Source organism: Pteropus alecto, unplaced genomic scaffold (genome assembly GCF_000325575.1).
Source record: "Pteropus alecto unplaced genomic scaffold, ASM32557v1 scaffold106, whole genome shotgun sequence".
NCBI lineage: Eukaryota > Metazoa > Chordata > Mammalia > Chiroptera > Pteropodidae > Pteropus > Pteropus alecto.
In genome coordinates, this window is record NW_006442103.1 from 998,824 (window position 1) to 1,011,136 (window position 12,313).

Genomic DNA, 12,313 nt, shown 5'->3' on the forward strand with positions numbered 1-12,313 from the left:
CTGCTTTTGCTTGCCCTCCGATCTCAGTGTTTAGTCGGGAAGGGAGGCGGCGGATCATGTGCCATTTATCTCTTCTTCCCAGATTTTCATGAAGTATGGCCGGCAGAGGTGGAAACTGAAAGGCAAAATAGAAGTGAATGGCAAGCAGAGCTGGGACGGAGAGGAAATGGTGTTCCTGCCCCTGATCGCTGGACTGATCTCCATCAAGGTACAGTACTGTCACTGCCGTCTGCTGTCTCCTGGTGCCACAGCTGGATGATCCCGCTGGCAGGAACCTTTGCTCATAACTTCCACCTGCCACCCCCTCGTCCCAGAGACTCCTCTCTGCATCACAAGTATGTGGTGAAGACGGCCTCTCTTGTGTCAGAGCGGGCAAAGCCAGTGTCAGCTGGGCTTTGGAAATACCCACCTCTGATGTTAGCTGTGATTCTGAAAGAGATGTCTGAACTGGCTAGGAAGAAAAAGAGTGCCCTATCTGTCCCTTTTGCTGTCCTCTAACGCCTCTCCTTCTCACTCTTTGACAAGGTCACAGAGGTCAAAGGGCTGGCAAACCACCTCCTGGTCGGCAGCGTGACCTGTGAGACCAAAGAGCTGTTTGCAGCCCGGCCTCAAGTGCTGGCTGTTGACATCAATGACCTTGGCACCGTCAAACTGAACCTGGAAATCGCTTGGTAGTAAGTTCCTCTTTTCAATTTTATCATATAGAAATATATGCTATGGGCTAGTGCTGTTCAAAGATGGTACACAGACCCTCGGAATATCCAGGGAACTTGTTCCAGAAGCTGGCTCTCAGGCTCCACCCCAAACATACTGTGTCAGCATTGCTCAGGGCCCAGGAATCTTTTTAACAAGCTCTCCTGTGAGGTTCACACAAGCTAACATGAGAGAAGCCTCTGTCTTAGCACTATTCTCCTCTCCTATATCCCATTTTATAATATTTTATTCTGCCTCCTTCCCTCTTTCTCTGCCTTTAAATATGTATGAGGAAATATGTCTCTCAAATAAACTGATTTAGAAGAAAATAACTGTCCAATATGAGGTATTTTGACTTTAGAAACATCCTGATTCTCGACGTAGTGTTTTGGTTGCTTATGTTTTCGTCTCCTGTACCCTTCACTACTCTGGGAAATTTTGAATATCTTTAGTCCCTCCACACTCTATTTACTGAAATAGAATTCTTCCAAAGAACAGAAAATACATTTTGTCAAACCGATGAACTTAAAAAGTGGTTTTCCACGTCACCCCGCAAGGAAGGTCATGCCGCATTACTAAACACACACGCCGCTTCCACGTGGTATTACGCCTTGGCTGTGTCACCAGGTCACTGTGATGTGTTGTGTGTTAGCATCCAGGGCCTCCTGTACAATACGGAGGGTCAGGGTAGGACACAGAGGAGGCCCTGGTGCCTTGTCACTGAATCAGCGTCAGCACTTTTTGCCCAGCCCTCTTCCTAATTTGTACTCATGGGTATCTCAAACGCAGCTTCGTCTTGCTGGATGAACCAGATGGCATGACGATAAGTGGCGTCCATGTGGACAGACTGCTTTTCTCCTCTCAATCACGCAAGAGACTGTGTCAACTAAAATGAACGGGACTCTATTTTTGAGTGTTTTCTTTACAACTGAACAATAATCTATTGTTAATAATCTCTTGTTGAAGTGTCTATGTCCATTAAGCTCAAAGAATTTTTACAGACTTTTTCAATATCTGGTACTAATATGTTTATGTTTCTAATGCTGATGAGATAAAGACATACCTAGGTAGATAGATAAAATGTGATTAAAGCCACAATGATAACCTGTGGTTCCCTGGGTGGGTCTTAGACTCAGTTTTCTGCTCTACTTTCTTTTCTCTTGGTTTATTTTCTGACAAACCAACTTGGCCAGTTCCCACAGGTTAAAGTTTGTTTTAGTAAAATGAGGTGCTTTCCTGGCCTGCAGTCCGGTGACTGTAGGTGACTTTCACAACGTGTCTTCACTGGGACCTGTTGTTTTCCAGCCCATTTGACGTGGAGGACGTGACCACATCCTCGGGCACTGGGAACAAGGCGGCAGCCCTCCAGAGGAGGATGTCCATATACAGCCAGGGCACCCCAGAAACGCCCACCTTCAAAGATCACTCTTTCTTCGTAAGTTCAATGGGATTTCTGGAGTAGAGACATGAGCTTGAGGCGGTGCTTGCGCCCATATTTGCAATGCTTGACATACAACATTAGAGATTCTCCATAACTTCTAATAACGTTATTCTTAAAGTTCACCCCAGTCAAGCAGTGACCAAGGAAGGTGCACTCCAAAATGCCTTTGGCTGCATGCGCACGGGTGGTGAACCTCTGTCTTTCCTCTCCCTCACCTACTTCGCCTATTGCTTCAGTAATAACACATAGGCTTCTCTGAACATTCTTTAAGATCATCAGCCTTTTAAAGCAGTGGATGTTCTAATCGAAACGCTTGCTTAAAAGCTAACGCAACGTGGTAACCTGATGCTTTCCATTAACGCCCTCCCCCCTTGCTTTGACTTCTGAAGAGATGGTTGCTCCCTTCACCAGACAAGCCCCGGCGGCTGTCTGTCTTGAGTGCCTTGCAAGACACTTACTTTGCCAAGCTGCACCGCAGCCACTCTTCCAGTGACCTGCCCTCCCTCAGGCTGAGACCCAAGACCGTGCTAGAGTTTTATGTGAGTGTGGGTGTCTTGCCTGCTTGATGTGGCTTCCGGGGCCTGTGGCATGTGGGCCCTGGCATGTCTCCCATTTTACCTTCTTCCCTGTCTTGCCCCCCGGGTTGGTGTCCACTGTCCTGTCCCTGGGCTGGGAAACTTGGTCTTGCATGCAGCTCAGTAGGAGAAGCCTCTCGTTCTTCTCTTCCAATGATCCCTAATTTCATGCTGTGATTTTTCTCCACTGTGGCAAAGATATCCATGGTAACAAGATTTTCATTTTTAAAAACTACAATTACACTTAAGGTCAAAGAAGATTTTATTTCACAAGATAAACTAGTTTATCACTGATATCAGTCTTTATGCACAGATTTTGCTTTCAAAAATGGCATTTGAAGAACTCAGAAGGATTTAAACCAATTTTACTAGAGCTGTTTTTATTCAAAGAGGTTCTTTGTCTTAGTTTATTGTAGGGTATGCTAACTTAGTAAAAGAAACTCTTTAATTCACTGTCAGGAATGCAATAGGTAATCTACATTATATGTGGCATACATTATGTCACAAGAGAACACACACACACACCCCATATACATACATAGAATAATCTGCTCTTTACAGATATATGAAAATAATCTTTGAATATCCAGAGATTAATAATAATAATTGCCTATTACTCATTGAAATTAAAAAAAAAAAAAACAGGTAAAAAGGATCAGGTTAAACTCTAGTGGAGTTTCCAAGGAGAATGGGAAGACTGTACGGGGGAAATATACACGAAAACACGTATCAAAAACCAGCCCAGCTGACCAGTTGTATCCACAACTTTCAGACTAACGTGTATAGTTTTTGCTCATATGCTGCAAGTTGCGGGGTTGTGGAAGGGAGCTGGTAGAGGTTTTAACAGCATAGTTTAAATAAGAGTAAGGAAAAACTGAAGGTTCCTGCAGCCTTTTGCATGAACACCAGTGTCCTCAAAGCAGCCTTTCCCATGTCCCTCTCGGGACCTCCTGTCCTTGCACACACACTTTGCACACACACAGCTCCTTCTAGAATGCACTCCCTCCCTCCCCTGCTCCTGGCCTGTATCTCCCTACGCTCCAAGGTTGGGTTCCGGGATCACCTCTCTCCCAGGCACTGCCCCCCTTGCTGGTTCTTACCTCATTATATCACATCTCAGTTAAAACATGCTGTAGCTGTTTATAGGCCCACCCCTCAAGCTGTCATCTCAACTTCTAACTCAACACGTGCCACTTGAGAAGGTGCAAAGTGAGTTGGGAACATGAGACCCAAGGGATATACTGGGGAGGACTTTGGAATTTGAATAAGAACCTTGACTTCCCAGCTTCCCCACCAGAGCTAGTGCCCCCCACCTCCCTCAGAGCCACCACGACATGTGTGTGCTAAAGATGAGACCAGGCTGGGCAGGACCACTGGAGGACTCCAGCGTTCAGTGAGATGCTAAGGGGTGCCTGCCTCCCAGAGGAGGTTCAGGAACTCCTTCCCCCAGAGTCCTCCTTTTATCTTTTCTAGAGATATAACATGTGGGGGGGGGGCGGAGTACAAATAGAGGAGGGAGGAATGGAAGTAAATTAGCTGGGATGGAGAAGAGGAACCTGGAACCCACCCCCCTTTGGCAGCTCCTGAGGAGAATCCTTGGAACCCCTTGCCACAGCCCGCCCCCCAGGACGCTGAGGAGCACGGTTCAATAGTAACTACTAGAGGAAAACACTCTCAGTTTTAGAAGCGAGGAAGCTGAGCCCAAGAGGTTACTTGAATGCCCTAATGACGTGCTCTTACTCCTCCTGTGGCTAAAGTTAATCACCTTCCAACCAGACGAGACTGAACAGCTGGGAGTGACCTGACTGCAGTGTTGGGCTCTAGTGGCTCCAGATCCAGCAGTGATGGGACCAGCGACACTGCCGGAGGAAGACAGAGCCTTGTCTTTCTATCTGCAACCCATTTCACTTGCTATGACATTTTTAATATTCCCAGCACTATTATGATAATTCATTGCTTTATGTATAATAAAATTACACACTTACCATTTACTTTAAAAATCAAATCTTGAATCCAAGAGAGATTATCCATTTTGAAGGAGTTGATCTCAAATAACTAGAAAACTTTTCCCACAAAGCAATATTCAGCACTTAAGACACTATACACAGACCATAGTGTGAGGAAACATGGCTTAGAAATTGCGCCTACATAATCGAATTGTCTTGGTTACCTGGATATTTCTGATCTCTCTCTTCTGAGTTCTGCTCCCTGAGTCACAGAGCATACCTGACCCAGGGTGGCTTGACGGAGCCCTCGGGCTTCCAGACATCCTGAAAGCTCTGGGATTTGCAGTGCTAGAAGATAGATGTTTAGTGTATCAGTCTTTTTCTCTTTCTATAGAAGTGATGCAAATGTATTTCTGACCTTAAATTATCTGTGGCATGGTTACTAAATTAATAAACATTTTCAAGAGCTTGGGACATGTGGGTCAAGATTTTCAAACAATAATTTATGAGAACCTAAGTAGAAGAAAGTATCTCATCTTTTGAGTGAAATAGCATGAATGTTGGAGTCTTTTAAGATAGATGCCAAAAAAAAGGAAAAAGGTAGTGTTATTATTCATAATTATGGCTGACAAATAGTGTGAGATCCTGGGACTTAGGGAATAGTCATCGTTCCGCTGGCTCCAACCTCTTCTTTTGAGAAAATGTCAAACCTAGGAATAGTGCAATGGACTTTCACCTAGATTCAACACAGAAATAGTTTTTAAGGGCTTGTTTTCCTTTGCCAGACTCACACACACACACATATACAAAATCAACAAATAAAGTGCTACTATTATAAAGTTCTTTTTTTATTATTTTAATTGCCTTATATTTTATCTGGAAGTAAACCATGCCAGATGCCTCATTTGTTTTTAAAATAATAACGTGAAGTCTTTTGTCCACAGTCTAATCTACCTGATGACATCTTCGAGCAGGGAAAGGTGGCCGAGCAGAAAATGCCACTGTCTCTCAGCTTCAGCGACCTGCCGGATGGGGACTGTGCCCTTGTCCCCAGCCCAGCTGGCTCTCTCTCCAGCACATGCTCAGCAAATCCAGAAGTCACCATCACCCCTGCGAAGCTGCACCGTGGCAGCCTGTCCTCCCAGAATGAGGGCACAGATGACTCCAGCTCAGCGTGTTCCAGGACCTCCTCGGGAGGCAGCCAAGGGCCAAAGCCTCACCTTCAGGAAGACACAGAGGGGTCCAGAAAAGCAGAGGCCCACCGGGCGTCCACAGGTGCCTCTGCCGAGCGCCTATTCCTTGAGAAGGACGTCACAGTGGCACTTATGCAAGAGTCCGATGAGGCCTCTGAGCTCAAGCCTGTGGAACTGGACACTTTTGAAGGCAACATCACAAAGCAGCTAGTCAAGAGGCTCACCTCAGCCGAGGTGCCGGCAGCCACGGAAAAGCTGCTCTTCGAGGGGTCTGTCAGTGGAGAATCCGAAGGCTGTCGATCCTTTCTAGACGGCAGCTTAGAGGATGCCTTTCATGGGCTTTTCCTTGCACTGGAACCACATAAAGAGCAGTATAAGGAGTTTCAGGATCTGAACCAAGAAGTCATGCATTTGGACGATATTCTAAAAGTGAGTACCTTTTCAGAAACATTGGGTTAGGTTTGGGGAGAGTGTCTTAAGCAAGCATTCTATTTGAAATAGCATATCTTAATTTTTTTATCCTGTCTCATCACAAGATCAGTAGATAAGAACCATTTAAATGGCACTGATTAACACCGGTAACACATATCAATTTTTATTTTCCTGATGATAGATTTTAACTAACATGATTAGGAGTCGAACGAACAGCTCTAAAGAATACCTAAACTCCTTCAGTCCCAGAGTTAATTGTTCTAATTCCAGATGTGAAACGGTGGCACTTTGATCACCATAATCTCATTGGGGGGTTATTGCTTAGCATCCCTCATGGGGTATTGGGAAAGCAGGAAACCCATTCTCTTAAAGTCAGAGTTCGCAGCCCCGATGTGAGAGCCACAGGCATCTCTTAACCCCACAATTTTAAAAAACACTGCACAAGGATACGGAACTTGAATTTTTGTATCGAATCCCCCACCACTTCTTGTATTCTTTGCTTTTCCACTCTGATTTATATTGCCATAGAGAAGACAGCTAGGATCCTTTTTCTTGAAAGAGCCATTCTTTGGGGAACTGGTCTAGAAAATAGACTCGAAAATAAAACGCCAGTGGCAAGCTGAGAGTCAGCTACAGAAGTCTGTTGCATCCCTTTGTATGAGTGTTTTAAAACGTAGCCTTCTTAATGCCATCTGAAGGTACATTTCCAAGGCTTTTTTGACCATCTTATCCCTCTTGGTCATACTGGGCTGGCTCTGAAAGGGAGTCGTGCCCAGGGCAGATGATAATTCATGCTGACTCCCCAGATCCTTGAATGCTCATGAGTTAGAGTCAGCTGCAGGCATAGCCTCTGAGAAGCAGGGAAGAACACTCTGAATCTGCTCTCTATAAAACATAACTGAAAAACGTCAACTTAAGGCTCATGCATGGAGTCTGTTTGTCTAGTATTCCAGTGAGAGCATTTTTTATCCCCTCAACAAGTTTTCTCTGCACCATTGACCAGTCGGCTAAGACACCATGGACCTCAGCTAAAGCAGACACCCTAGAGAAAGCCAGTGGTGATGGCGGCTCCCATTTCCAGGCACCTAAGTTTCTGATAAGCAGCTCAGTCCACCAGGAAACACTAAGCAAGTGTTTAGTCTTATAAAAAAACCTGGTGGTCATAAATTTCTCTCCAGAGTGTTATTTCAATCTGCCGTTGTTCCAAAACTATCCTGCTACTAAAATCCTTAACAGCTACTTTCTTTGTTGTGATTAAAATATATAAACACATCCATACTACGCACAATCAAGTTCTGCATATAGCTTAGGAAAGAAAACCCTAGAAATTAATTGAGTGAGGACTGGCTCCTTCTCTCCCTCTGAGGTTGGAAAGGGCATCAGAATTTAGATCAGGGGCAAGTGGCTTTGTCTCTGGCCAGCATTAAAGCATCAGCTGGACAAAGCTTTCTCTTTTTTTCCCCCTTCACATTCCTAGGATGCTAAACATCTTGAGGATCAGAAACTAAATGATGCTGCATCTTGGACGGAGATCTCTGAGGGTGAATGAACAACTCTGATTTAAAAGACCGTGTGCTTTTGTGTCATCTTGAATGTCAGAGACAGACCCCTGCAAGGCCCTTCCTACCTTGTGTTAAGAAGTCAGCAAGGAGTGCCACCTAACTGGATGGAGGACATTTAGTTCTTCTAACTTGCAGGACTTGTCCCGTTCAGTCCACCCCAGCATGCCCTTGAGTATTTGGGAGTACTTCTCTCCACCTCTGTGCCCGTAGCAACGGACGTTATTGTTTGTAATGTCTCTGTATGTGTCCAGTGATACAGATTTCTTCAGGCCATAGAATGGATTTGTTCCCGTAGTTCCGGGGCCCAGCCAGGGAAGTGACGAAACTTGTTTCTTCAAAGGCAGAGAAAGCAGGGCTACTTCGTATTGTGCCCGTGCCATTCATTTTCTCCTTGATGCTCAAAGAAAAATTATAAGCTGGAAATGTAAAATTAGTATTTAAGGCTACTTACCTAGGGAGTGTGGGTTAGGTAAATTTGAGCAGTTTTCTGTTTCTGAGATTTATTTTCTTAATTTTTTAGAACAGGTGCCTTGGCTAGCTAGCTCCCATCACAGCACACTGAAGATGGTGCCACTTAGAATTAGAAATTGATTATTATTCGTCACTGACTCCATGAGTCTCAATTTGTCTGCTGGTTGTATTTTACTTGGTGTAGAGCACGAGGCAGAGGGAGTGTGGCAATTTTGTTTCCCAAGGCTTCTTGGTTGTAATATATATATTTTTTACTTTTTTATTATAAAAATTTCAAACAGAAGTAGAGCGAATATATAATAGATACCCATGTGCCCTCCAACCCCCACCCCAGCTTCCACCATGCCCAGCTCATAGCCAATCTCGTTCCGTCTATCCTGCTACCTGCTTACTTCCTTCTGAATTATTTTGGAACAAATCCTACATGTTGTGTTATTTTATTTTATCCATGGTTGTACTTCTTTTTTTAATATGAAGATTTAAAATGTGTCCTTTTTAATGCCAACAAAAAATAAAAAAATAAAAGCTTGAAACAAAGAAGGTGTCACTCTCAGATTGGGTGTCTTGCGTCTCCTCTTTCTGGGTGTTTGATGGTCTCCTTGGTGCCTTCTGCCTTTTCAGTGCAAGCCCACAGGAAGCCGCAGCAGGTCTTCCAGCTTAAGTCTTACAGTTGAGAGTGCTTTAGAAAGCTTTGATTTCCTGAACACCTCTGATTTTGACGAGGAGGAGGATGGTGATGAGGTTTGTACTATTGGAGGAGGTGCCGACTCAGTATTTTCAGACATTGAGACTGAGAAAAATAGGTAAGCCTTGGTTTGCATCTATTTTTAATCTCTTTCTTTCCTTACACCTTTCTGTCCCCACCCCTTTACCTCTCATTCCCTTCAGCCCAGTGGGTCTTAGCAGTAGATTCATCTCATGGATGCACATCTCAAAGCCAGGTTTAAGCCCCCTGATGCATATTGCCCTTAGAATGTAAGAAAGGATGATTACAACTACCACTGGATCTGCAGCCCTCCAAGTGGAGAGTGTGGCCATCGCTGGGATGGGGCTGGAGTGGGTCAGTGGGAAGGGAGGATGAAAGTGAAACATTGTCACCTTCTTTATCAGGGGAACATACCTCCATCGGTTGCTGCAAAAAATACACAACCGCTTTCCCCAAGGAAAGGGTAGATTTCCCAGCCGTCTTACCTCGACATGTCATATAAACAGGTTTCCAAGTTACACAAAACCCCGCCCCCCGGCCCCAACCCTACCCCCTTTACCCCCGCGGGCAGCAGTAATAGTTTCGGTTTTGTTGACCCTGGAGGGTTTATTCTTCAAAAAGAAAAAGTGGGAAATAGAATTTATCCCTAGAGCAAATTCAGGGCATAGCAAAGAAAATTTATTAAATTAATTGTAATGATTTAAGTTATACTTCTATACTCCACACTGAGATTTTTCTGACTTAATCGAATCTGTAAAATGCTTCTTAAACCAAAAATTTTTCTGTATAACTTGTTATTTTAAACTACTACATGATGGATCAAGTCAGCCTAAACTTTCTTCTTGCTGTAAGAAGCATTCTAACAACAAAAACATCATAGCTTTTGTACATTTGCATAACATTGATATTAAATATATCCGATCAATCTTACTATATATCATCAGAGGTATTAGGGGAAATTGTGAAAAATGTGCTTGTGTTCTATTTTTTATTATTATTTTTGGGGGGTTTCATACTATACTTAAAAACATTATTTGTCCATATATATTTTAACATTCTATTGATATACATTACATTTCTTTTCATTGATAATTGAATAATTTACTATATAATGTAAATCACAAAATATAATTCTTGAATTCCCAGCATTTCTATTACACATAATGTGTAAGGTGAACCAGAATCATCAAACATCATCGGTATTAATCTTAAGCAAATAGCCAACATTTCTATTATGAAGTGTGAATTTAGAGATTTAAGGAGATAAATTCCACTGTTAGGTTCTCATGTCTTCAGGATTAAAGAGAGCATGTAAACAGAAAATCAGTTTTGATGTTTAAATCAAGTGTGAGTGTGTGTGTGTGTGTGTGTGTGTGTACTGGAAACATCAACATGTAGAACAGAAACCTAGTTAACAATCAATGTGCTTGTGTTTTAAATATGTGTTGACCACCATGTGTTGCCTGCCAGAATCCAGGGTGTTTTCTCTTTGGGGGCAAATGTGAATCAGAGTAGAGCATCCAATGCTTCTAAGCTCCAATGCGTGATCTTTTTAAGTTGTGGAGACTGAGACATTTGAGACTAGAAGCCAGAAGCTGCTCAGCTTGTGAACCCGGATGCTCTGCTTACGTCTCTGCAATTCTGTCCTCCCATGTGTGAAATGAGACAACTCCCTCGCTAGCACACACATTCATTTCAAGAATAAAAGAATTAGACAGTAGATGCAACAGATTTATTTGGAAATGTAAGTGCCCACCGTGACATAACTTTAGACAGTTCAGCAGTGGGGTTTGAACGAAGCCTGCATGGCAAAACTAAGCTGTGCTCTAAAGATTCAAGTGCCCTTTTAGCTTTTGTCGCTAGAACATCATGTCTCTTCTTGGCGGCTTTCTTTTTTCCTTCTCTTCAAGTGGCAGTAGATCTGAGGCCAGGAAAAAGCCTTGGCAGATTATTTCTTAATGGTACTGCTCTGGGAAAACCACCAGTATGGAATACAGTTTAATCCCAGAAAATCTGTCAGATCACCCCATCGGCAGAGCAGGAAAGTGCAAGTGCAGCGTGAGAACAAGTTTCAAAGACTTCTTGGCGAGCGACATTCCAAAGGGCTCATTGTGCTAGAGAAGCGAACAGAGAACTCCGGAAGCAATTTGTTTGCATGATCTTATAAAGTTAGGCAAATTGGCGACCAGGCTGAATTTAAGTAGTTTTTTGAAAGGTATTTTGGCTTTTCAAAATTGTCAGTGGGGGTGCTGCTATTGGAGGCTTTATGTGAGCCATATTCTGTTGACCTGTGGTTTTCACACAGAAAGAAATCATTAATGTTTTGCTCACCTTCCTGCTTCAACAGTTACAGATCTGTACACCCAGAGGCCAGGGGGCATCTTAGCGAGGCGCTGACTGAGGACACAGGAGTCGGGACTAGTGTGGCAGGCAGCCCTCTCCCACTCACCACGGGAAATGAAAGCCTGGACATCACCATCGTCAGGCACCTACAGTACTGCACCCAACTCGTTCAGGTAGGATTGGTGACTGCATTTGTGGGTTAGAGCCCAAGTTGTTTATGCACCAAGAAAGTACGCTTCCTTTTTTAGTTTTGTCATTAGAATTCAAAAATAAGAAAACAGTCCTGCTTTGATTCCAGCCAACTCAAAACTCTGATGGATGCACCCATCCTCCCTCCACCCTGGATTTCCCATCTTAAAACCTAGATCTCCAGACCTCACAAGAAAGTAGGCAAAATATGGTTAGCTCTCACTTTCAAATCATTTGATAACAGAAGGGAATAATGTGATTAATTAAAAAAGGAATTTACATTCTGCCTTCAACAAATGGACTTTGAAAGTCAGTATTACTGAACATATGTTAATATGAACATGTCACATGAGTTTTCCACCACCTGAATAGCTAACAGCAAAATGCTGCAGAATAGAACCATGGTTTCCCAAATCTTGAATAAGTACTTCTTAGCAACAGGAAAGAACACTTCTGTAGGTCATTATGATCACCAGTTAGCTCTCATTCTGAGACACCATGAAGCTTATTTTTCTTCCCATTTCAACCTGCTTACCACTTAAGATTTTGCAACAGTGGTGCAAAATATTTTGAAATTCTTTTGTTGCGTGAAGGTTTTCAGTAATCTTGAACGAAGCGTTTTCCCCTGAGCATTTGCTTAACTGCTTCCTCCTTGCCTGGTTGCTTGTCTTCTCCCAATCTTGTCCTTTAACCACCTTGCTTAGACCTGTGAGGAACAGGAAAGAATGCAAAAGTAAATGAATAATGGTTGCAGGGGGATGG

General features: G+C 43.3%; 1 protein-coding gene across 5 annotated transcripts in view; it reads left to right on the plus strand.

Moving 5' to 3' along the window:
* RIPOR2 (RHO family interacting cell polarization regulator 2) overlaps nt 1–12,313 on the plus strand; it is a 103,955-nt gene that overhangs the window by 73,330 nt on the left and 18,312 nt on the right. For 3 of the 5 annotated variants that reach the window (XM_006919527.3, XM_015595560.2, XM_015595559.2), the window contains exons 10-15: nt 83–208; nt 526–674; nt 1,999–2,128; nt 5,600–6,277; nt 8,935–9,116; nt 11,367–11,535. In XM_006919527.3, the coding sequence (XP_006919589.1) occupies nt 83–208; nt 526–674; nt 1,999–2,128; nt 5,600–6,277; nt 8,935–9,116; nt 11,367–11,535 (1,434 nt within the window). Of the gene's footprint in view, nt 1–82; nt 209–525; nt 675–1,998; nt 2,129–2,523; nt 2,674–5,599; nt 6,278–7,757; nt 8,814–8,934; nt 9,117–11,366; nt 11,536–12,313 lie in introns of those variants that run through there. The other 2 variants (XM_025052324.1, XM_025052323.1) reach the window with 2 other exon arrangements.